Consider the following 23,664-nt stretch of genomic DNA (forward strand, 5'->3'; position numbering starts at 1 on the left):
TGTAATGACTATCATTGCTTCAATCGTTTTGTGCAGTTGAGAGGCTGCATTAAAGCCTTCTGTATGCGCTAGCTGCTAGCATCTAGCATAAAAAAACAAAACATAAAAACGTATAAATACGTCTTTTGGACACTTAAAACATTGAAAATAGAATGTATTTTTGGAAGTGTTTAGAGAACATGCACTGTATGTTACATTTATTGGTGCCTTGAAAGATTGGTCAGGATGCTCTAAATTTACTGTTCTCTTTTTTTTTATGGTTACCGTGGAAACAATTTAAATTTGTCTTTCTTTTTTGAAAGAAAATGTATGCTTTGGTTTCATTGAAAAAGAGAAAAAAAAATCGAAACATCAAAGTACATCGTGCCATTGATGTTTTGTTTCCTTGACAACTTGTAGGTCAAGTTCATGGGCGCGTTGAACTGACAAGCGCTTTTGCCATCTGGAACATCCCCACTGCGATTCCTCCGACGTTAGCCGACGTTAGCCGTTCACCCACTAAACCCACACCGTAATTGATATGAACATTCACCAGCCGGCATCCCGCGGCGCACAACCCCCAAGGCGTCGGGCTCTCCTCTGGATTTTTGGGGAAAAGATGGCAAAGGTAGAAAGAAAATCTAAGATGAAGAAGCAGACGTTCCATCTGATTATCCACTACAGGAATGATCAGATAACAGCGGCAGGGCAGGTGGTTGGCGAGGAATCCATGAATGTTTCATTTGCTCTCGTTTTGATCACTTTCAAGTGTTTCAGTACAAAAGGGGATGATTCCAGCCTTATTCTGACAGATGGGTTGCCGTGCGGTATATGTGTTTGTGTTTGGTGGGGCATGTTATCAAGCGAAATGAGTTTTTGTGCAATTCACAAATCGTGGTTTCATACCAACGCTTCCACAGATTATCCACCCGCCGTCGCCCTCTTTTGTTCCAGTTATTGGTTTTGTGCGTCAGACTCTTTGTGCTTTTACGTCTTTCATCACTTGATGAATCTGCCAGACGAGCTTAAAAGGGGATATAAAATAAAATAAAATTCCACGTAGCTCATTAGTCAAACGCCGCCGATTCGAAACTATCCAGAAGTGCACATTCTCATTGATTAAACTTTTCAAGAATTCGGACGTTTTATGAATACTAAAAATGATGAAGACTTTAAAAACAGCTAGTCGTGCATGCCAAACGTATTCGTCTTTCAGGGGTAATAACTTTTTTTCCCCCCTCTAATGTGTCCTTTCAGTGACAGATCAGGGTTGAGTGGTCCCGGTTTCTGCAGTGGTCCAATCCATCTTGGTTAGAGGATTCATCATGTCTCAAATTGTCAACATGACCCGGATCACAAATTAATAGTTTGACAGAACCAGGATAGCAGGGACGACTGATAGAACCTAGAAAAACTATGACGTCTTTGGTTCTTAAATGGGAAGCCAGACACCCCCCAACCCTAAAAAGTTCTTGACAATAACATGTTCTATGCAGCCCCACCAGTATTCTGGTTAATATTGTTAATATCTGGTTAATCCAGCAGTTTTTTATCAATATCAGAAGGCGGCCATTTTGCCACTTGCTGTCGAGTGAAAATGACATCCCAGTTGTGCAGGTCTCAGGTAACAACCAATCACAGCTCAGCTTTAGAAAACCGGTGAGCTGTGATTGGTTGTTACCTTAGACCTGAGCAACTGTGATGTCATTTTCACCCGACAGCAAGGGGCAAAATGGCCGCCTTGTGATATGAGGTTTGTTAGACATTATTAACATTTTTAATTCTTTATTTCATAAATTAACCATGTTGAAATGTTTTATAGATGTGTAGAGTAGGTGAAATAGTGTTGAACTCAGTATAATTTGACCTTAACCTTGTTTTTGTCTAAAAATTCCTCCTCAGTGTTTTGCGCACACACATCCTCTTCGTGAGAACAGATTTTGCCACACATACCCTGAGCGCACCATCACTCACGGCCACTCAATTTGTTTGTGAGATATTGTCTTGGGACGAAAAGTACCCTGAGAGTATATTTTGTCTAAAAAGATGAACACAGCTGCGGACTGTGTACGAAAATAATATTATGTAACATAAGAGAACATGAGAACCAATCTGTTTTACTTATTCATGATGGGAGGAGAATAGGTGTTCTCTTACTGATTTGGATTCTTTAAAAGCTGTATTCCGCAAAAGAGGGGGCACGCGCGTACCCTTTAATTCCACCTTTTACGTGATGTTGAGTGTTGCCGTGACCGGAGAATTCTCTGATATAAATCATCCTTGCAAGGAGTTTTTCTTACAAGAAATCTGTCTTCAATTTTTTGGAACACGCAAAAGAGGAATAATAATTAGCCCCTTTCAGGTCGACTTCCCGTTTATCAAAATAAGCCTGCGTTAATTTGAAGACTCTAAAACAGGGATGGCCAAGTAAATAAAAAGACATTCCCAATGGCCACTTCGCCCCCTGCACAACAACAGGCGGGCCCAATCTGGCCCCCGGGCCTTGAGTTTAACACCTATGAATTAGATAGTGTTGTTTCAGCTGAGTCATGGAGCTCACTATTTTCCTCCTGCGTGTATATTGAGACACACAATGTCAGCACAAAGCCAAATTAACATGTTAGCTCATGAAAGCCATTCCTTACGTCCTGTATTGAAACCCGTGTAGAATTTACCTTTGAAGAAAAGTTGGGAGAAAATTCAATTAGAGAAAGAAGCGCAAAGATGCTCTATGCAGATAAGGGCAACATACACACTACATAGGGTTTGTAATTAAAGCCCAGCAACATATCAATTTCCATAAATTTACATCATGATATAACAAAGGGGGATTAAAAACGTCGTCTTTGTGATCTCTGTTCTTTGATGCTGCTGCATGGCTGTACTTCTTTTTTTTTTTTTTTCTTACCGTGTCTGCCTGCATTCAACGCAGTCACCAGCAAGCCCATCAATATGGAAATGAAGAGGGACGTCATTAAAGTCGGCGGGAGGTTAGTGGTGCAACGGATCACAAAAGTCACGGTTCGGATCGGATCGTTTTTCGGATCAGCACAAAAAAAAAAAAGAGAAACAGTATTTTGTTTTTATTTATTTTGGAAAGCGCTTTTCCCATTAAATAAAAAAAAAAAATCAACATGTCTAATATAGCTGTTTAGGATTTAGGAACACAACTTTTAAGTGCAATATGAGGTAGAAACATTCTTATTTTTACATGTTTATGTGAAAAATAAGAAGGTATTAATGTCTTAAAGTCGTGTTCCTAAAATCTAAACAGCTAAGTTTGACATTTTGAGTTGAATGTTTTTCTTTTTTAATGGGCAAAAGTGTTTTATAAAATAAATGAAGACAGTTCTATTTGTTTTTTGTTTTTTGTTTTTGTTTTTAAGAATGAAAAGACCTCAACGTGCAATTTAAGGCACAACTTTCTGTGTTGTTTTGTACAAAATGACCCCATTTTTGACCCAAGTAAAGGATCTGACCAATATTTATGACCCATTTCTTGACTCAAAGTTGGATCAAATTGACCCAAGTAGAGAATCGGTCCATTTTTGACCCATAGTTGGGGTATTTTTGACCCAACTGTTTTTAAGAGTAAAACCGTTACTTGAGGATTATCATAAATCGAACCTTGACACTGAGCAGAAAATTTTAAAAAAACCTCTAGAATATTAAATTACATTTTGTAGGAAAAATGAATGGCTGCCGACAAAAGGCCATTTACACTCTTATGATCCTAACATGCACAATATGAGAGGAAACTGGAATGTAAACAGTAAACGGCACTTCATTTATATAAAATTGAATTCAATCTATACAATAGAAATTCATAAAAATGCTTCAAATACATTTTGACCTCAAACACATTCCTTTGTAAAGACTTTTGGTAATAAAGCCAATTTATTTAAATTTTGGGCTACTTGAACAAAATAAATTTTTTTAGTTTACATGACATAAAAAAGTCCAATCTTAAATGAGGTGCACTTGTTTACTTCCCACTGTGACAACTTTTGTTACTTTTGTTTTTTGCCAATGGAATGAATCCGTTTGTGAAGCGATTCCATTCCGTAGTGTGCGTTTGTTTAAAAGATAAATTTGTATGAAGTACATTCAGCATGACCCAGCGTAACCCGCGACTCGGGAGCAAGCATGGCCGCACAATAAAGTTTTCTACGCTCTATAATAATCAAAGACCATTTAGAGGCTTCTAATGAACCTCACATACGTGCTTTGGTAAACATCAAAGACACGTCTGTTATTATTTGCATGCTTTTCGCAGCGTTCAACGGGCCTCCGCAACCGCAACGAGTACAAATCAATTAGTATGCATGTGAACGTTGTCATGCTTGGCACACAATATTCAATTGACTTCCTCTTTGAGATGAGAGCGATGGTTTAATAAGGAGATAAAAACCCCTCACGACTCCAGGGAAGAAATCTTAGAGGGACAAATTGCAAAGCCGACACATTGCCCTCGCCGCATATACGGTATCTTTCAATGCAATCATTATGCACGCCTTGCATCTCGGCACAATACATAACATGTCTGCGGGATATCTATAATAGCAAGAACAGTGTCGTCAAACATGCTAAATTGCCCAGCCGGGCGCTTTGTTTAGCTCTTGAAATACTCCCTGTGCTCATTATGCAGTTTTGATTCCTATTATGATGTCTCGCTCCAAGGAGATCGATTCTTTGGGAAAAAAACGCTTTGCTGGAAATTCAAAGCGGGCTTGACAAAGCGTAGGCAATCGCACGCAACGCAGAAGAAGAGCTGAGAAACGGGTAAAGCGTCTGAAAAGCGCGACAACAGAATAACAACTTTGCGTTCAACCAAGAAGATTTGGATTTCGCATTGACTAAGTTGGGAGTTATCACCTGTTGACATTGTTAACATTTTTATTGTTTTATTTTACATTTTACCTGCTTTAGATTTCATTATAGATGTGTTGATGTAGGTGTAATTATGTTGACCTAATATAACCTGATGAGTAATGTTTTTGACATTCTTGCTATCTTTTCTACTGTTTTCCCAGACATGAGAAAGTTAATATGTTTCGTATGTTTATCTAAGAAGTCTAGTTCCTGTTCGTCTAGAAATCCGGTTTTCAAAAGTTCAAGGACGATCTAGTTTACTGGGAAAATGCAAACTCATTCTGCACCTCACGGGATGACAGAGGCGCTTCCTCATGTTTTGAATAAAGAGGCTGTGTGGGCAAAAGAACAGACACACGTCTTGGATGACACTGCTTGGGTGATATGCAATTGTGTAACCAGAGATCTCTGTAATAAATTGACCTTGCAAGGGCCCTCTTCACAAGAATCTCATCTTTGATTTATTTGAACACGCAAAAGATTACAAAATATATTATAATCCTTCACACCTTATCGTGGTGGAGGGGTTCGCGTGTCCCAATGAGGCCTGGGAGCTATGTTGTCCGGGGCTTCGTGCCCCTGGTAGGGCCACCCATGGCAAACAGGTCCCAGGTGAGGGACCAGACAAAGCGTGGCTCAAATGACCCCGCACGCAGTTCGATGATCGACTTTCTAGTCGTGTCATCGGATTTGCGGCCGTATGTGTTGGACACTCGGGTTAAGAGAGGGGCGGAGCTGTCAACTGATCACCACCTGGTGGTGTGTTGACTCCAATGGCGGGGTAAGATGCTGGTCCGACCAGGCAGACCCAAACGTATTGTGAGGGTCTGCTGGGAACAATTTAAAGTACTACTGACTGTCACACCCACCTCGGTGAAGCAAAAGCATTCGGGAATCATTTTGGTGATCTAACCCCCAAATTCTAACCTTTTAATGCTGAGAGTCAAGCAGGGCGGCAATGGGTTCCTTTTTTTATTTTTTTTTTACAGTCTTTGGTGTGACCCGGCCAGGGATTGAACCTACGACCTCTCAGGGTCTCAGGGTAGACACTCTACCACTGGAATATCAGCAGTAATTGATTTCCACTGATGCTCACCTTGTCTTCCAGTTGGACTCTATAATAATATTTACTGTTGGGGGGGAAGGAAGAGGGATTTTGTCTTCAAAGACAAAGCTTCTTTATTCCCATATTCAACAAGCGGTGTTGTACTTGAATCACCCGCCATTAGGAGTATTTAAAGACCCTAACATATGCAATTAAATGACACAAAAGACCAATCTGAACTTGAAAATGCTAACATAAATTTGTAAACAAAAATATCAAAGAACATTTACAATCTTCAAAGACACTAACATCTAAGATCATTCAGAGACCCTAGCAGCCACATGACCTTTTAGGAATCTTCTATGGCCCTAACATACACATTTGTTAACATCAAAAACATTTGAAGAGTCTAACCTACATGTGTTTGTGAATATCAAAGACATTTACATCTTCAAAGACCATAGCATGTATATGTAAACATCAAAGACCATTGAGGATTCACTCGGGGCCAAACATGAATTTGTAAACATCTAACCTTTGTGGTTTTCGAAACACGGAAGACAATTCACAGCCTTTAACGAACGTGACATGTATGTGGTTTTAAACAACAAAGACCATTTCAAGTCTTTTAAAATATGAAATTGTTGAATATTTCTCTTGTCTTTCCTCAGGAGATAACAATGGATGGCCGCACCTCTTTGACAAATACTTCGGCATGCCGAGCCACAACGGCAGAACAAAGTCCAACGTGTGCTGTGGGTTATTTCTTTATTATTATCATATTGTTCAATTCACTTGTCTGCTTTAACAACTGCGATAACAACAACCCTCCAATACCCCCCCCTCCCAGTACTTGGCCTGATTCCTGACCTGTGCCAGTGTCGGGACCTGGAGCTGGACTGTGATGGGGCGCAGCTCCGTGACGTGCCGGTGGTGGCTGTGAACGTCACCATGATGTGAGTAAGGAGCGTAAAACGTTAATTGCTTTAAAGACAACACATGTGGGGAAAGAGATCCACCAATGTCTACAGACTGACGTAAACAATTAGTCACTGGTGATGTGTTTATAGACTGACAATCATCTCCATCAATAGTGATGGACATTGGCGGCCGATGGTTGTTGCTAGTTCAACGATTGACATCCATAGACTCTCTGTAGCCAAAGTGCAATGATAGTTAAAGGAGAAGTCAACCCCAAAACAATTTCTTGACAATAATATGTTCTATGCTGCCCCACTAGTCTAAATATGGTATTCTGGTTAATATAGCGTTAATAGAATATGAGTTAAGCAGCTAAATCCAGCCCTTTCTATCCATCTCAGGGGGCGGCCATTTTGCCACTTGCTGTTGACTGATGATGACATCAATGTTGCTCAGGTCTCATAGCAGCCAATCACAGCTCAGCTTCAGAAAACAGGTGCGCTGTGATTGGTCGTTGCCTGAGCCCTGAGCTGCGATGTCATCTTCAGTCGACAGTAAGTGGCAAAATGGCCGCTCCCTGAGATGGATAAAAATGATTTTGCTGTATAACTCATATTCCGCAAATGTATTACAAATCAGAATGCCATGTTTAGACTAGCTCGTTGACTGCCAGACGTTTTCAGAAAAGGGATGCCGTGGGTGCCAGCCGATTTAAGCATTTTTGACTGATCTTTCAAGGTCCACAGAAAATTATGTGTTTGGACTATGGAAACACACATACTACCAAATGAAAGATTTGACTCTCATCTTTCATCAGAAAAAAAAGTTTGTTTCTACCTTATTCCGTTTTTCAGTAATCAACAATAGAAAATGGTTAGTTTCACCTCTGTTTTGAAAAAAAAAACGTCTTTTAACGTCTTTGGCACTCCTCCATAGGATTTTACTAAACGTTATTTAACGTTTTTGGCAGTGAATGAGGTCACATATGAGGTCACATATAACATATTATTGGCAAGAAATGTTTACGTTTTTTTTAAGTTGTATGAATAATGGATGAGTGTGGTCTCTGTATCCACAACCGCAAACAACACGAAAAGCACGTTTCTGTAAAAGAAAGATGGATTCAGTGTAATGCAATAGGTCAGGTATGGAACAAGAAATGAATTATATAACAATAACAAAGCATTCTTTTTCAATGATTCTGTAACCTTGTGTAACACGGCTACGGTTTGTGACACCTTAGATTTGACATATTCTGTATGCGCTTTCCATGTTAAATGTTCATCAATAATGATACCTAAAAACTTAATTTCATTAGTCCTTTCTATTTCTATGACTTGCACAGTCAGTGTTGCTTCAACAACCATATTTCTACAATTGAAAATCATAAATCTGGTTTTACTAATATTTATAGACAGTCTTTCTCTGTTACTTGTAATACATTATAAATATATTTTCCGGCATGAAATAAAGTGGTGTCATCTGCAAACAAAATACATTTTAACAGTTTCGAAATGGTTGTAATATTCACAAAAAGAAGAAAAACTACTGGCCCCAGAATTTATCCCTGGGGCACCCCACAATTTACACGACTGTGTTTTGATTGCCTCCTATTGAATTCAACATATTGTTTTCTATTTTTTTAAATTAACTGGCATCCCATTGATGTGCAACACCTCGTACACCTTCATAATCATAATATTTCATGATCTAAGGTGTCAAATGCTCTTTGTAAATCCACAAAAACGCTTACTAAAACATGTTTTTTAATCCATGGCTGTGCAAATTTCTTCAGTTAAGGTTGACTTCCACTTTAAAGTCATGAACGCCTGTTCAGGAAAAAGAGTGGTCACCAAGTAACCACTCATCTAGCAAATATCTTTTCGACCCATCAGATATTCGACTTTGCTTTTGATAAAGTCACCTCCAAACACATTCTGTCGACATTCGTGAGATTTGTGACGGTGAGCAGCGGTTGCGACGTGCAGTACCGTAACGTGTGCCCGTCTTATCAGGTCCTTGCAGAGGAACCATCTGCGGAAGCTGAAAGCAAACACCTTCTTCATCTATCAGAGCCTGCAGAAACTGTGAGTGTTCCATTTCGCAAGCATATCCATCGCAAAGATTGTTCCAAAAGCAGATCATGGGAAACAAAACAACATGGATCTGGATTTTTGGATTCATTGATTGAAAACGAATAGCATTAAACGTTTGCAGTGCAGCCTCAACGTGTTAACTTTTTCTGCATCATTCTAAAAAAATAATCATAATTCAATCTTGGTCTCGTCAGACCACAGAATTTTCTTCCTCAAGGTCTGAGAGTCCTCCAGGCTGACTGCAATCTGAACTGTATAAGGGAAAAGTGAAACGCTGTGAATACTTTCCATACTGTACACGGCGAGCTTCTTCAACTATATCATGTCATTTTGCATGTGTGTGTGTGTGTGTGTTTGTGTATAGATACCTGCAACACAACGAGATCGAAGACGTGAGTCCGGCTGCTTTCAGAGGACTGTACAATCTTACCAGGCTGTAAGTGTCCAAGCATCAACTGAAAACTCAATTTTGTGAAAGTTGTTGAAGACTTGAGATGAAAAATCGGCCCAAGGTGCCAATTAAACTGATGGAGACAAAATTGGGTACACGTCAATCATCAAAAGTCTCGAGGACCCGTGTCTGGAAGCGAGCAGTCATTTGGGGCTTCAATGAGGACATTTTTATTCTTGTTTTTCTTTTAATGCAACGTTTATGAGGGGCCTCAATATGCCTGAATCTTATACATTTTTGGAAATGATTGTACTTTGGTGAGAACATATGACCCCCCCCCCCCCCCCACCACCACACACACAAAAACAACAACAATTCAGTCACACCCTTAGTTAGTTTTTTTTTACTGCTGAAAAGGTGGTTCGAGTGCCTGTTGTATTTTTTTTCCAATTAATTTTCAATGTTATTTGCCACAACACTATTTTTGTGATGAAGACAAATATGTTGCATACAGTATAATTGTTTCCCCCCCCCCATTTATTTCCAAGATTAGCAGCAGGGCTTTTCTCTCACATAATAAATGATGACCAACAAAAACAAAACAAAACAAAAGTTTTTTTTTATTAAGGGTCTCAGGCGATTCAAATTTTGGCTCCAGCACCCCCCGCGACCCTTGTGAGGAAAAGCGGTCAAGAAAATGGATGGATGGAATATTTTTTTTTCTAAGTTTCATACTCTTGTTAACATAAAAGGGGAAAACAAATGTTAAACTAATAGAAATATGGCTGCATCTGCATTAGTCATTGATACAGTAATTTCATAAAAAAAATCATGAAATTGAGTTAAAATTATAAGATGCGCTGTACTGTATGAAAAAAAAAGTGTGATATTGATTTGCCTTGAGGTCATTTTTCTGCCACTAGATGGCATAATTGCGTTTGTAAGACCTTGGTGACTGCTCAGTACATTTTTCTTTATATTAAGTGCTATCTAATATTTAACATGAAGTAAATTTTGGCACATTTTAAAAATTGTTATATACAACTTGAACCCAGTCTCCACAAATATATGCATTATTATAAAATTTTTTACTGCTAAATTTTGACGTAGACGTGTCTGCTGCGTTGCGACTGGAATTCCCCCAGTACAGGCTTTCCAAGTAAAGGGCGGTTTAAATAATTAGGGGCGTTAAAGGAACTTTAAATTAACTCAAAATGAATGCACTCATTTTGACACCCCTAGTATTTATGCTTACATGGTATTTATTTTCCATGCGAAAGGTTCAAACTTATTAAGGAATGTTCAATGATACATAGAATATGACATTACAATATTTCTTACTTTTTTCTTGTAGATATCTGAACTACAACAGAATTTCCGTGCTGATGCCTGGTGTGTTCAAGGACCTGCACAAGCTGGAGTGGTTGTATGTGGTCCATTAAATGTTGAATAGCACTTATTCTCTTCCACTGAAGATAATACATTCTTGACACACTCAACAGTACAATCAGACAGACAAATTGTGTGTTGTAGGATTTTGGAGAACAATAACATCCATCACATCTCGTCCAAAGCCTTTACAGGACTGAACTCGTTGGTTTTGCTGTGAGTTTTTTTTTCTTCTTTTGTTCTGGCCCTTGAAAGCATTCTTTTTTTATAACCTGGTTGGGTTGCGTGTGTGTGTGTGTGCGCGTGTGTGCGTCCACGTTGATTGACAGGGCCCTGTTGAACAACACTCTGACAAAACTTGATGACATCTGTCGCGAGATGGCCAGGCTCAACTGGCTGTAAGTACAGGAAGTCATCACACATGTGGCAGGAAAATTGACTTTTTCACTAAGCCGTCACATAACCGGAAAACGCAGTCAGCCGAATCCATAGAAAAGTAAAAAAATGATACGGTGGAGGCAGGTTGTGGATGAAGCCACGTCGCCAATTACATTATCAGTTATCAGTTAGTTCCACAGTGGAGTGATTCTATTCAGTTTGAGCGGGGATGATGCAAGTTTCGGGTTATCATTTTACAATAGGAATGAATTTGTCAGTAGGTTATTGTAAATGTCATATTTCCTTCAAAGATATATCTCTCCAGTAAAGGATGATTTGATACATTTCTCGATACGTTTCACAGTGAATGATTTGATTCGGTTTGATTCCATGGACTCACATCTAGATTAAATACACACCGTTTTGTTTTTTATTATATTTATTGGGATATTACAGAAGCGTATTGCATTCACTCGGGGGAAAAAACTCTGAGTTTTTCTGAGTATTTTTTTTTCATTTTCTGTTTTTCTGAATATTTTTTTCTGTTTTACTGAATATTTTTTTCTGTTTTACTGAATATTTTTTTTCTGTCAAAAAATTATTCCGAAAAACAGGCAGAACAAAATTATTCAGAAAAACAGGAGGGAAAATTATTTTTAAAAACTGGAAAAAAAAAAATTCCGACGAACAGAGTTGGTGTTCTGTTTTTTGGAGCATTTTTTTTTTTTTTAACCTCTGAACTCAAAGTGACTTGACTCGCTAATAGCGGAAGCCGACACTTTCCCGCATACTTCTATATGCAATAAAATGGTCATATTTACATACTGGATCTCAATAAAGGAATTAATGAGTATACTGTAATGTGGTTTGTTCTCTAATCTCTGAAGGAAAACCCTTTAAAAAATATTCAGAAAAACATATATACATATATTTTTTAAAACAGAAAAAAAATACTCAAAAAAATAGGGGGAAAAAAATTCAATAAAACAGAAAAAAATCCCCCAAAAAAATTAATCAAAAAAAAACTGGACTTTTTTTTTTCTTCAAGTGAATGCAATATGCTTCAGTAGGATATATGTATGATTTACTGCATGTGTGATATCCTTTCAGGGATTTGGAGGGAAATCTGATCGAGACCTTGGAGAATGTGTCGTTCTACTCGTGCAGTATGCTGACAGTCTTGTACGTAATCCCACCTTCGCGTGTGTGCACATTTACTACATCTGAAATTCATCACGTGTAAAAGTACACATTTACTCGAAATGGAATATTAATACAAACGTATATTATGCACATGTACATATCGTCGCTGAAAAACACTTGTGTCCATTTGTGTCTTTATTATTATTATTATTATTTTTTTTACATTTTTACGTTTATGAGATACAACTGAATGCAGACATCCCAAAAAGGGAAAAAAATAATATATTTTTTTAACATGGACATAAGTGTTTTTCACAGGACAGCGACAATATGCACTACTGGAGTATTAATGTGTTTTAATGTAGTGTACATATTTACACCACTTGGGATTTTTAGTGCTGTCAAAGTTTAATCACGAAAAAATGATCGCATTAATCACGCATTAACGCAGATTAATCACACGACAGTATTCATTTTGACAGCAGGTTATCCTTTTGTCTTGGCAGCGGATGGCTACGTTAAAGGTAGCACAGGTTGTTTTTGAGCAATAAACGTAACTACATGCATTAAAGTAAAGCATTTAATAAATGCTTGTGTATGACATTCAGAATATTTGTTCGTGTCAAACTACTGGGGTCATTTTTTTTCTCCATTTGAAATTATGCAAGTAATTAATTAACTGATTAGAAAAAGAGGAGGATGAGCGTGTGGAGTGGATCAAAAAAAAATGTCGAAGACGTCCTCATAACATTAAAGGTCGAAAGAATTAACACAACAGGTTCTCTTCAAATTTGGCGGGCAAAAAAATGTTGATTAAAAAAGCCTTTTTAATAAAGCAATTAATCGTGATTAATCAAAATTCGAAAATGTGATTAATCTGATTAAAAAATGTCATCGTTTGACAGCTCTAAATTTAATACACATCTTTTGAAAGCGCTTGTTATATGGGGGCTGTTTTCTTTTATTTGGCTTTTTTTTTTAAATTTAATATGATAAATCATTTTAAATTTGATTTTATATTTTTTTTTTTTTCCACAGGGTTCTTCAACGCAACCGGATTAGCCACATACACGAGCAAGCCTTCTCAGTCCTCCAAAAGCTTGGAGAATTGTGAGTGTAATAGTCCTGAAACTTATTATTATTATTATTACTTATTATTATTATTACTGATTATTTTTGCATTATCCATTATATTTGACCAGATTTTTTTTTAACACAGGGATCTCTCTAGCAACAGACTGATGACGATCCCACCTAATCTCTTCGTCCTTCTAGGGGATTTGCTTCAACTGTGAGTTCCATTTATCCATCCATGATTCATTTATATTTATTTATTATTTTATCTAACACATGTTCAGTCTAATATGATGCTCTCATACACATAATCCCTGCCAAATGCTGAAAGTACAGTGATGGGTCTTTACAAAGAAAATTCAGCCTCCCGAGGCCTGTTGAACTTAGCCACATGAAATTTGGTAAGCGTGTCTATCATGAGTAGATCCCGCATAGACAAACTATCCTCGAGATTTCAAGCCTCTTTCTCAGTCTCTGTGGAAACAACTGCATGACTAATCTGTATTTAATCTAAAATTCCTATTATAGTGAAAGACAGAAAACATGCTGAATCTGATGACCTTTTATGTCCTTTTTTTTTATTTGACAGAAACATTTCGTACAATCCCATCAGAGAGCTGCAGGTGGACCATTTTGACAAGCTGCATAAGCTGAAGTCATTGTGAGTACGAGTGCCGCGTTTCGACTAACTAGCGCACGCGCACATACACGCGCACGCGCGCTACATGCATAACCTGTGTGATTTTGATTGTATTTTGTTGTGATTTGGGAGTTATCACATTTGTTTGCTCCTTTTGTGCGTAACCGTTCCAAATTTTACAGCGACCATCATTACATGAAAGCGGGTTAAATGTTTTTATTGTATCATCTGTAAAGTGGCACATGCACTCTATCAGCAAAAAAAAGTAATGGGACGCGTGGCTATTCCATTCTTCTGCGTGGTCTGTCCCAATACTTTTGTCTGTTCTGTGTCAGTGTGCGCAAGGTAACAAATCTGCAGTCCAATTTCTAATTAGTGTATGCACCCTTTCATTATTTTATTTGATTGTCTTTTATTTTCTTCATTGAATGTTTTTATTTATCTGTTATGATTGTCACCATGTTTATTATTATTGGTAGTAGTGGTTTTATCATTTATAGTGGCTTTCATAATAACTAATTATAATTCTTGTGCATTTTCTTCACACGCTTTATTTTATAATAAAATAAATCGCGCAAAGAAAATGAACAAGAATTATAATTAAATAAATTAAATTAAAAAAATTAATTAGATAAATAAATAAATACATTTTTTTTTAATTAGTATTATTTATTTATTTATTATTTTCCAGGAGCATTGAGGGCATCGAAATTGCCAACATCCAGCGGCGGATGTTCGAGCCGCTGAAATACTTGACCCACATGTGAGTTCATCTGTCAAACATTTCCACCCATCAGGAGACTAGGAAAACAATGTAATTACACGGTTGTCACAATTTTGGGACAGGTTACAGAAAAATTACTTTTTAATTGCTTGTATACAACTAGTGAAATTTTAAACCATGACAGACTTTTATGGGCTGCCTGTTTGATTTTGAATGTTGCCGGATTGTGATGTCCCAATGGGGATCATTTACATCGGCCTGCACAAGTTTTTTTCTGACCAAGACCTGGAAACTAGGATGGGTCAACATTCAGCGCCACTTTCGAGCCATGATCAGTCTAAGCCAGTGGTGTCCAAACTCGGTCCTCGGGGGCCGGTAGTCCCGCAGGTTTTGGATATTTCTCTCCTCCAACACAGCTGAAGCTCATCAGCAAGCTCTACTAAGCCTGATAACAATCCTGTTGATTGAAACAGGTGCGTTGGAGCAGGGAAACCTCCAAAACCTGCAGGACTACCGGCCCCCGAGGACCGAGTTTGGACACCACTGGTCTAAGCCATCTGAAATGCTATCACGGATTTCATACCATAGGCAACGTTAGCATCTGATCATCAGCTAAAATTGATCAAGTATTCATTTTTTTAAATTCATTTAGCTCATTAAATTATTTGTTGACTTGTGTAAAATATTACTAAAATAAAAATTTACTTACGATTAAATAGTGAAAATACATCCATTATAAAAAAAACACTGTACATAATAAAAAATAATTTAAAAAATCACGAGTTACTTAATTAAATGAACTATAAATAATATGAGAGTAAAATATTTTTTGTTGTTGAAATGTGCTATTTTACATATTTAAATACAGTATAAACTATTATTCTTATTTTTAACCTCATCCCCCAAAAACGAATAATTCATTAATTAATTAAAAATGAAATGTGGCTGTCGAGCACGACATTTTCGTTCATCCCTGGTGTAAACACATTCTTCGCTGAATGGTATTTTAATGAGAGCATGTCACGGACATCATTATTAATTAAATGTCCGTTAACTAATAAGATGAAAAACATGCATAACATGTCCAATACTTCGTCTAGTAACAATAAATCAGTGATTAATATTATTATTTCTTGTTGGAGACAATCTCATTAGCGGAACTCATGTATCATGTGTATACTTAATAATATTTGTGTTCCCGAATGGCGCTTCATAGGTTACTTCTACGATGTTTAAAATGACCAGCTGCCGAAAACTAATTGAAACGCAAGTGCTTAATACAATAATATATCTCTCAAAATCTCATTTCAGGAAATGAATCTACTGCTGCCATCCGGTTGCCTTGTCATTTTTAATTACCTACAACATGTGGGTGTGTGCGTGTGTTTGGCAGCTACTTCAAAAAGTTCCAGTACTGCGGCTACGCGCCTCACGTGCGCAGCTGCAAGCCCAACACCGACGGCATCTCGTCCTTCGAGGACCTGCTGGCCAACATCGTGCTGAGGGTCTTCGTCTGGGTGGTCTCGGCCACCACGTGCTTCGGCAACATCTTCGTCATCTGCATGCGCTCGTACATCCGCTCGGAGAACAAGCTGCACGCCATGTGCATCATTTCCCTCTGCTGTGAGTCGACGTTTCATTTATGGATGACGATGAGTTTGTGTTACAGTATATGAGGAATTAGGGAATGACTAGGAATTTATTTCTATATATTACAAAGGGAATCATGGAAAATTTTAAACAAGCCGATTTTGATTTTTACTGAAACTTGGTGGACTTGTTAATAGTGATGACACAACGCTAAATGTCAAATTTGATGTCAATCGGAGCAGAGGTTTGGGCCCGCCTAATTTGGACATTTTTGGCAAAAAGGGGCGTGGCTACTTTCCTTTGAATCCTATCAATCTTCACACAAGAGGCATTGTTGGAAAGGGAATTCAAAGAGGATTCCAAATCTGCAGTCGTAATTTCAGTTCATATTGCTGATAAACAAAAATGCCACATATCTGAAACGTTCATATTTTAGAGAATGTGACAGATTTCATGAAAAATGTAAGTTAAGGTCATGTGATCCACAAGGTTAACTAAAACAAAAGGTCAAAAGGTTACTAAGACAGGCACCAATCCTCCCTTTCCAACAATACCTATTTTGTTAAAATGGACTAGGAGCACTTTTGTTAACAAGAGTATGAAAACCTAGAATTTTTTTTATTGTACATTCAGAACAGATATAAAATTTGTGATTAATCATGAGTTGACTAGTGAAGTCATGCGATTAATTACGAAAAGTTTTAATCGCCTACGCCCCTCATTTTGAATCATCTTTTCTTCTTTAAAAAAAAAAAAGTATTTTTTTTATTTTTAATAATCTTTTCTTTTTAAAAAAGAAAATATAAAAAATTAGGGGCGTAAGGCCATTCAATTTTTTAATCATAATTAATCCCATGACTTCACTAGTTAACTCACAATTAATCACAAATTTTATATCTGTTCTAAATGTACAATAAAAAAAATTCTAGGTTTTCATACTCTTGTTAACAAAAGTGGAAAAAAATGTGAAACTAATAGAAATAGTTCAAATGATTTTTTGCATGTCTATAGCCGTCAATGGCAGTGAATGAGTTAATATAATGTAGAGTTTGGAGAAATCGCAATGTTCCTGCTTTTTAAAATGCATATTCAACGCTACAAGACAAAGAACATTTGTTGTACAATGAATGGGGGGGGGGGGGTAAAAAGTCCAACATTAGCGCATCTGGCTTGGCCCATTCCGTTACTATTATTACCTTACCCAATTTCCTTGACATTTCTCGTCGCATTAAACTTTCAAATGAGAGTTTGATGCATGTCGCCAGTCGTCAGCCCATTGCCGGCTGATAATGGCGGCACATTTCTCACAGGTCTGTCAGACAGACCATGTGCCTGCCGCAAAAAAAAAAAAAAAGGCAGCCAGTATTCTTTAAGATGGCGATTTACATCAATCCGATCTCTTGTCATTTAATACTGACTCTTGTATTCAACTTGAAATCCTCTTTCTTACCTTCAGCGCTTTGCATAAAATTAGTTTCCTTTGTATCGCTACATTTGTGACCGTTTGCACTTTAAATACCGTGCCAGGAGCTCTGTCTTTAAATGCCACAGATTCCCCACAATTTATCTTTGGTTTTAATCCAGACAGAACCGTCATCATTTCTTTAAGTTCAAATTCCTTATAGAACTTATCATCAAACATCGGCGCCATCTACATATAGTAGTGAAATGTCTCTCGATTTAGTGTCCTTCGCCTGTCTAGTATATACGTGTTTCAAATTTGGTAGCAATCGGATGAAATCTCATTGACAAGTTTGCTTTTAGTGAGCCCTGGAAATGCGAAAAATTAGCCTAAAATGTTAGCTAAAAACCAAGATGGCCGCTTTCCCGTGTGGGTTTTTAGGGCATGTGTTCTTGAGATGTTTTTTTTGTGAGAATATTGTATATTAAAGTGGAAGTCAACCTGAAACATGTTATCTTACTAGTCTAAACTTAATATTACATATGTGGAAAAAGAGTTATGAAGCAAAATCCAACCATTTTTTATCCATCTCAGGGGCGGCCATTTTGCCACTTGCTGTCGACTGAAGATGACATCACAGTTGCTCAGGGCTCAGGCAATGATCAATCACAGCTCACCTGTTTTCCGAAGCTGAGCTGTGATTGGTTGTTACGTGAGACCTAAGCAACTATGATGTCATTTTCACTTGACAGCAAGTGGCAAAATGGACGCCATTTGATATTGATAAAAGTTGCTGGATTTTGCTGCTTAAAGTGGAAGTCAACTTTAAACATTTCTTGACAATAATATGATATATGTGACCTCACTAGTCTAAACTTGACATCTTGGTTAATATTACATTTGTGGAATAAGAGTTATGAAGCAAAATCCAGCCATTTTTATCCATCTCAGGGGGCGGCCATTTTGCCACTTGCTGTCAACTGAAGATGACATAAATGTTGCTCAGATCTCAGGTAACAACCAATCAAAGATCAGCTTCAGAAAATAAGTGAGCTGGGATTGGTCGTTGATTGAGACCTGAGCAACTGTGAGCAACTTTCCTTTCTTTTCTTTGGTCCTTCCTCGGGTCTCCTGACGGCGTCACGACTCTGGCTGGAAGTGTTCGGTTTAGGTAAGCGGAATGGGATTTTTTAATAGGTTTTAGGTGAACTAATGAATACACACACACTCACACGCACGCACATGAACATACTCACCCACATACAAAATTTAAAAAATATATATATATATATATATATATAAAATTTTTAAAAAAGAGAGAGCAATGATGATGACATGTCAAATCGGTAAAATTACCGAATGAACAATACTGAGCTCTCCAGAAAAGAAAAAAAATAATAAGAAAAAGCAAGTGGCAAAATGGCCGCCCCCTGAGATGGATTAAAAACAGCTGGATTTTGCAGTTTAACTCATATTGCACTAATAACCGGAATACCATATTTAGACTAGTGGGGCAGCATAGAACATATTATTGTCGAGAATATTTTGGGGGGGTTGACTTTCCCTAATGTTGAATACTGATCCCGGGTTCCCTTGTCAGGCGCAGACGGGTTGATGGGCATCTACTTATTCATGATCGGGTCGTACGACCTGAAGTTCCGCGGCGAGTACAACCGGCACGCCCAAGCCTGGATGGACAGCGGCCAGTGCCAGGTGATCGGCTCCCTGGCCATGCTGTCCACCGAGGTGTCGGTCCTGCTGCTCACCTACCTGACGCTGGAGAAGTACATCTGCATCGTGTACCCCTTCCGCTACCTGACGCCGGGTTGGCGCCGCACCGTGACGGTGCTCCTGGGTATCTGGATGTTCGGCTTCATGGTGGCCTTCCTTCCCCTGGCCTTCAAGGGGCTCTTCCGGAACTTCTACGGAACCAACGGCGTGTGCTTCCCGCTGCACTCGGAGCAGCCCGAGACGCTCTGGGCGCACGTTTACTCCATTGCCATCTTTCTGGGTGAGTCTAGTGGGGGGAGGTAGGGTTCGGGATTCAAGGGTACATTTTTAAGGCAAATTTATGATATTATTATCATTTTAAGAGTTAACTCTTTTAATGGATTGTGATTTGGCTGTTCCCCATCTATTGTCTGTTCTCGTTACGGTCACACTTCCTGCCAATCAGATGGGATTTGATGAGATTTGGCTGACACGTGATTTCATGGAGTGTCTCTGTCTCTACTGCCCCCTACAGGTCTGAACCTGGTGGCGTTCCTGATCATCGTGCTGGCATACGCAAGCATGTTCTACAACATCCAGCGCACGGGTACGCAGACCACCAAGTACAGCAATCACATCAAGAAGGAGGTGACCATCGCCAAACGCTTCTTCTCCATCGTCATCACAGACTCGCTTTGCTGGATCCCTATTTTCATACTCAAGATCCTGTCGCTGCTGCAGGTGGAGATTCCCGGTAGAGTATGCCGCACACTTTGTGTACTGTACTGTGTTAAACTTGGGTCTTCTACAGAGATGGGAAATCCAACAGAAAGGCAGATTTTTTTACTTTCTGGACCTGGACTTCTCACCTCTGGTCTTCTTTGTGGCTAAAATTCGCATTACAATGGAGGGAACTTTTTTTTTTTTTTTTTTTAAATCATGTCACCAACTACAGGGTTTCAAGAGCTCGTTTTTCACAGGTTTTAGGGTTTTAAGGATTGGTGTTATGTTGCATTCGAGGATGGTCGGAAGTTGGATATATCAGAGATTTTTCCCAGTTCCGACCTGAAAGCGTTCGAGGTGAAAATAAACAACCGAAATGGCGGATAGTGATTTTTTAAATTTATTTTGGTCCTCAAAACTCATTTTGACCACCACCAAACTTGCCTTCTCGCAATTTTGCCTCATTTATTGTTTTTATCTTATTTCAGAAGCAGTTCAGTAGTTCACCGTATAGTTTTACGCGGGGAGACAGCGGCATACCGTCACGTACGTTTTGTTACGTGAAGTTATGTTGAATATTTATTTGACAATATTGTGTTACATGTGACCGACTAGTCAAACCATTCTGATTAATATTACATTTGTGGGATATAAATTATGAAGCAAAATCCAGTCATTTTTATCCATCTCAGGGGGCGGCCATTTTGCCTCTTGCTGTCGACTGATGATGACATCAAAGTGTCAACGGCCAATCACAGCTCACCTGTTTTCTGAAGCTGCGCTGTGATTGGTTGTTACCTGAGACCTGAGAAACTGTGATGTCATTTTCACTCGACAGCAAATGGCAAAATGGCCGCTTTCTGATATTGGTACAAACTACTGGGTTTTGCTGCTTAACTCATATTCCACTAAGTATTAACAAGAATACCGCATTTAGACTAGTGGGGCTTTTTGGGTTGACTTCCCTTTTAAGGGTTAAGTTTAGGGTTTTACATGTTACGTAGGTTTAGGCTGTTTTTTTGAAGGATTAGTGTTGGGGCTTTAAGTGTTTGTGTTATGGTTTTTAAGCATTAGTGTAAGTGCTTTAAGTTTTTGTTTTGAGTGTTTGGCAGATGTGTCTTCACTGTCCTAAAGGGCCTCTTTTCCTTTCAAGAACTACTTTCAGTGTGTTCGCATCAGTTTGCGGCATTAGCTGGAGTGCTAATTTATTACCTGGCGTGCTTCCTAATGAGAACCCCTGTTGGGATGTGAGAGATTCATTTGGTGGCTAAATTGCTTTTGAGTCAAGTGCTTCCGTCGAGGGATCAGTAGAAAACCCTCATGGGGTAACGCTTAAGTCCATATTTATTCTCCCTAATTAGCTTATGGTGCCACCTCCTTTGTCTTTTCCCCCTGTAGGCACAATTACCTCGTGGGTGGTCATATTCATCCTGCCCATCAACAGCGCCCTCAACCCCATCCTTTACACGCTGACCACCCGCCCCTTCAAGGAAACCCTGACGCAAGTGTGGGCCAACTACAGGCAGCGGAGGCCGGCGGTGGCCAGCCACCCCATCCATCAGCCCTCGCTCACCTGGCAGGAAATGTGGCCCCTGCATGACTCCAGCCCGGCGGTGGGGGGCCGCCGAGACGGCGCTGACGCACCCCCCTCCAAGGTAGCCAACCTCGCGGAAAATGACAACGGTGGTCCCATGTGAATCCGCTACGGAGTCGACGGCGGTGTGTACAATTGACCTCCGCCAAGGCTGAACAATTCTGACCATGTGTCAAATTTGCAGGTCAACTTACATACGTGACAGCAAGTCAGGAAAACATCAGGGAAATATCAACCCTATCACAGCACAGCTAGTTCGTTGTCCGATTTTTTTTTACATTTTCGTACCAATCTTGCAGGCTTCACAGCGCAGGGATGACGGCTTTAAGTGTGTTATGTAGCAGAAAGAAAATGTGATTTCTGTTCAGTTCACTGTGGCCTTGGACAAGTAGGACGTACAGTATTATCATGATTATTGAATTGGTTTGCGCAGCAAGGACAGAAGCTCACCAACTCAGACTAATTTTTCTAATGTAGAATCTAGTGTGCGTGTTGGATTTTACCTTGGTTAAACACAAAACTGAATGAATAAGTGTTTTTTCCCCCCGAAAGCATCCGTATACAGGTTACAACAAACCCCTTAAAATGACATGAAAGAAAAATTTTAAAAAGCTTTGCGTTCCCTCGCAACCTTTCATCTTAGGAGGTCCATAGGGTACAATAGGCGGATACAATCAGAAGTGGCAAATCCAGGTCCAGAAAGTAAAAACCCTGCTTTGGCTTTAGCCCCTGATGCGAGCTAGCTCCCTAGCAGGTAAATGAGCACCATGGGAGCTAGCGAGGGAGCTAGCTAGCTAGCTAGCACCTGAAAGTAAAAACCCTGCCACAGTTTGGCTTTAGCCCGCGATGCATCTGGATATAATGAGTAGAATGATGAATTTGCTCCAGACTCATAAAACTTCTATCAACTGTACAGGTAATGGTTATTTTGCGGGTCAAATTGACCCATGGATAAAATGCTGGCCTTTTGGTTGTTCTTTTATTCTGTTTTATAATTTTTTAATATTTTTCTTTTTTATAATTATTATGTTTGCATTGAAGTCCTTAAATAACAAAATGTGAGACGGGTCACACTGACCCATGGATAAGTACAACAATTAACCAATTTTAAAATTATAATAAAAAAAATTAAAAAAGAGAATAAACTTATTATTATTTATTTATTTTTAGCTGTCCTCATTATTTTCTTATTTTTCTAATTTTTCTTATATTTATAGTTTTAATATTATTTATTAGTTACACAGTGGGTTACATTGACCCATGGACATTTTGTTGTAGCAGAATTGACCAATTGATCTGTTTTTTTTTTTTTTTAAATGTATACAGTATGTGCCGGTATATATTTTCAAATGTTTTTTAAATGTTGATAAAACTTCGGCCTCTTTTTTTCTTCTTTATATTATATTTGTTTTGAAAATAACTAAGCACACATTGGCTCACATGGCTCACCATTTTTTGGGGTGTACCACAAATTGCCCTTAAAAAAGGAAATAAAAATAAAATACTAGCTTGAATATGTAATGTTTAATATATAGATACAAACTCTTCTACTGTTCTTATTTTTAATTAATTTATTTGTTTCATTAGATTTTTTAAAAAGTTATTATTGTTTTTGAAAATGACAAACCTAAAGTAAATTCAAGCAGCAGCTACCTCGGCTTGTTGGAATGCTTCCACAGCAACCTTGAAGGAACATTTTGACAAAACTGTTAATTTTAGTGATATTTTAGTTAATTTTAGTGCTTTAAATGGAGTCTGTCCAATATACTCCATAATAAACTGCAGGTCCAAAATGATTGACAAAGCTTGTCAAGTTAAAATGAAATGAAAAATGATATTTTGGTGACTCGCTTTGTTGGTCATGCTGTCAACCGATTTTCCTCAAACTTTCAGAGATTACATCGTGTCATAATCATAGAATGAGATCACTATGGATTTTGAATTATGTTGTTATTTTTGGGGAAATTATTTACATAATTGGATTATTTGCTAG

The 23,664-nt window shown here is 38.4% G+C and overlaps 1 protein-coding gene across 4 annotated transcripts in view; it reads left to right on the plus strand.

Moving 5' to 3' along the window:
* rxfp1 (relaxin family peptide receptor 1) overlaps window positions 1-22,653 on the plus strand; it is a 33,502-nt gene extending 10,849 nt beyond the window's left edge. Inside the window, exons 3-19 of one of the 4 annotated variants that reach the window (XM_077577756.1) lie at window positions 6,568-6,651; window positions 6,747-6,852; window positions 8,833-8,904; window positions 9,278-9,349; window positions 10,659-10,730; window positions 10,838-10,909; window positions 11,023-11,091; window positions 12,182-12,253; window positions 13,253-13,324; window positions 13,434-13,505; window positions 13,878-13,949; window positions 14,620-14,691; window positions 16,046-16,275; window positions 19,245-19,655; window positions 19,890-20,108; window positions 21,476-21,732; window positions 21,856-22,653. In XM_077577756.1, the coding sequence (XP_077433882.1) occupies window positions 6,568-6,651; window positions 6,747-6,852; window positions 8,833-8,904; window positions 9,278-9,349; window positions 10,659-10,730; window positions 10,838-10,909; window positions 11,023-11,091; window positions 12,182-12,253; window positions 13,253-13,324; window positions 13,434-13,505; window positions 13,878-13,949; window positions 14,620-14,691; window positions 16,046-16,275; window positions 19,245-19,655; window positions 19,890-20,108; window positions 21,476-21,732; window positions 21,856-21,873 (2,042 nt within the window). In that variant the 3' untranslated portion in view covers window positions 21,874-22,653. Of the gene's footprint in view, window positions 1-2,905; window positions 2,970-6,567; window positions 6,652-6,746; window positions 6,853-8,832; window positions 8,905-9,277; window positions 9,350-10,658; window positions 10,731-10,837; window positions 10,910-11,022; window positions 11,092-12,181; window positions 12,254-13,252; window positions 13,325-13,433; window positions 13,506-13,877; window positions 13,950-14,619; window positions 14,692-16,045; window positions 16,276-19,244; window positions 19,656-19,889; window positions 20,109-21,475 lie in introns of those variants that run through there. The other 3 variants (XM_077577759.1, XM_077577755.1, XM_077577758.1) reach the window with 3 other exon arrangements.
* The last annotated feature ends 1,011 nt before the right edge of the window (window positions 22,654-23,664 follow it).

Source organism: Vanacampus margaritifer, chromosome 10 (genome assembly GCF_051991255.1).
Source record: "Vanacampus margaritifer isolate UIUO_Vmar chromosome 10, RoL_Vmar_1.0, whole genome shotgun sequence".
Classification (NCBI taxonomy): domain Eukaryota; kingdom Metazoa; phylum Chordata; class Actinopteri; order Syngnathiformes; family Syngnathidae; genus Vanacampus; species Vanacampus margaritifer.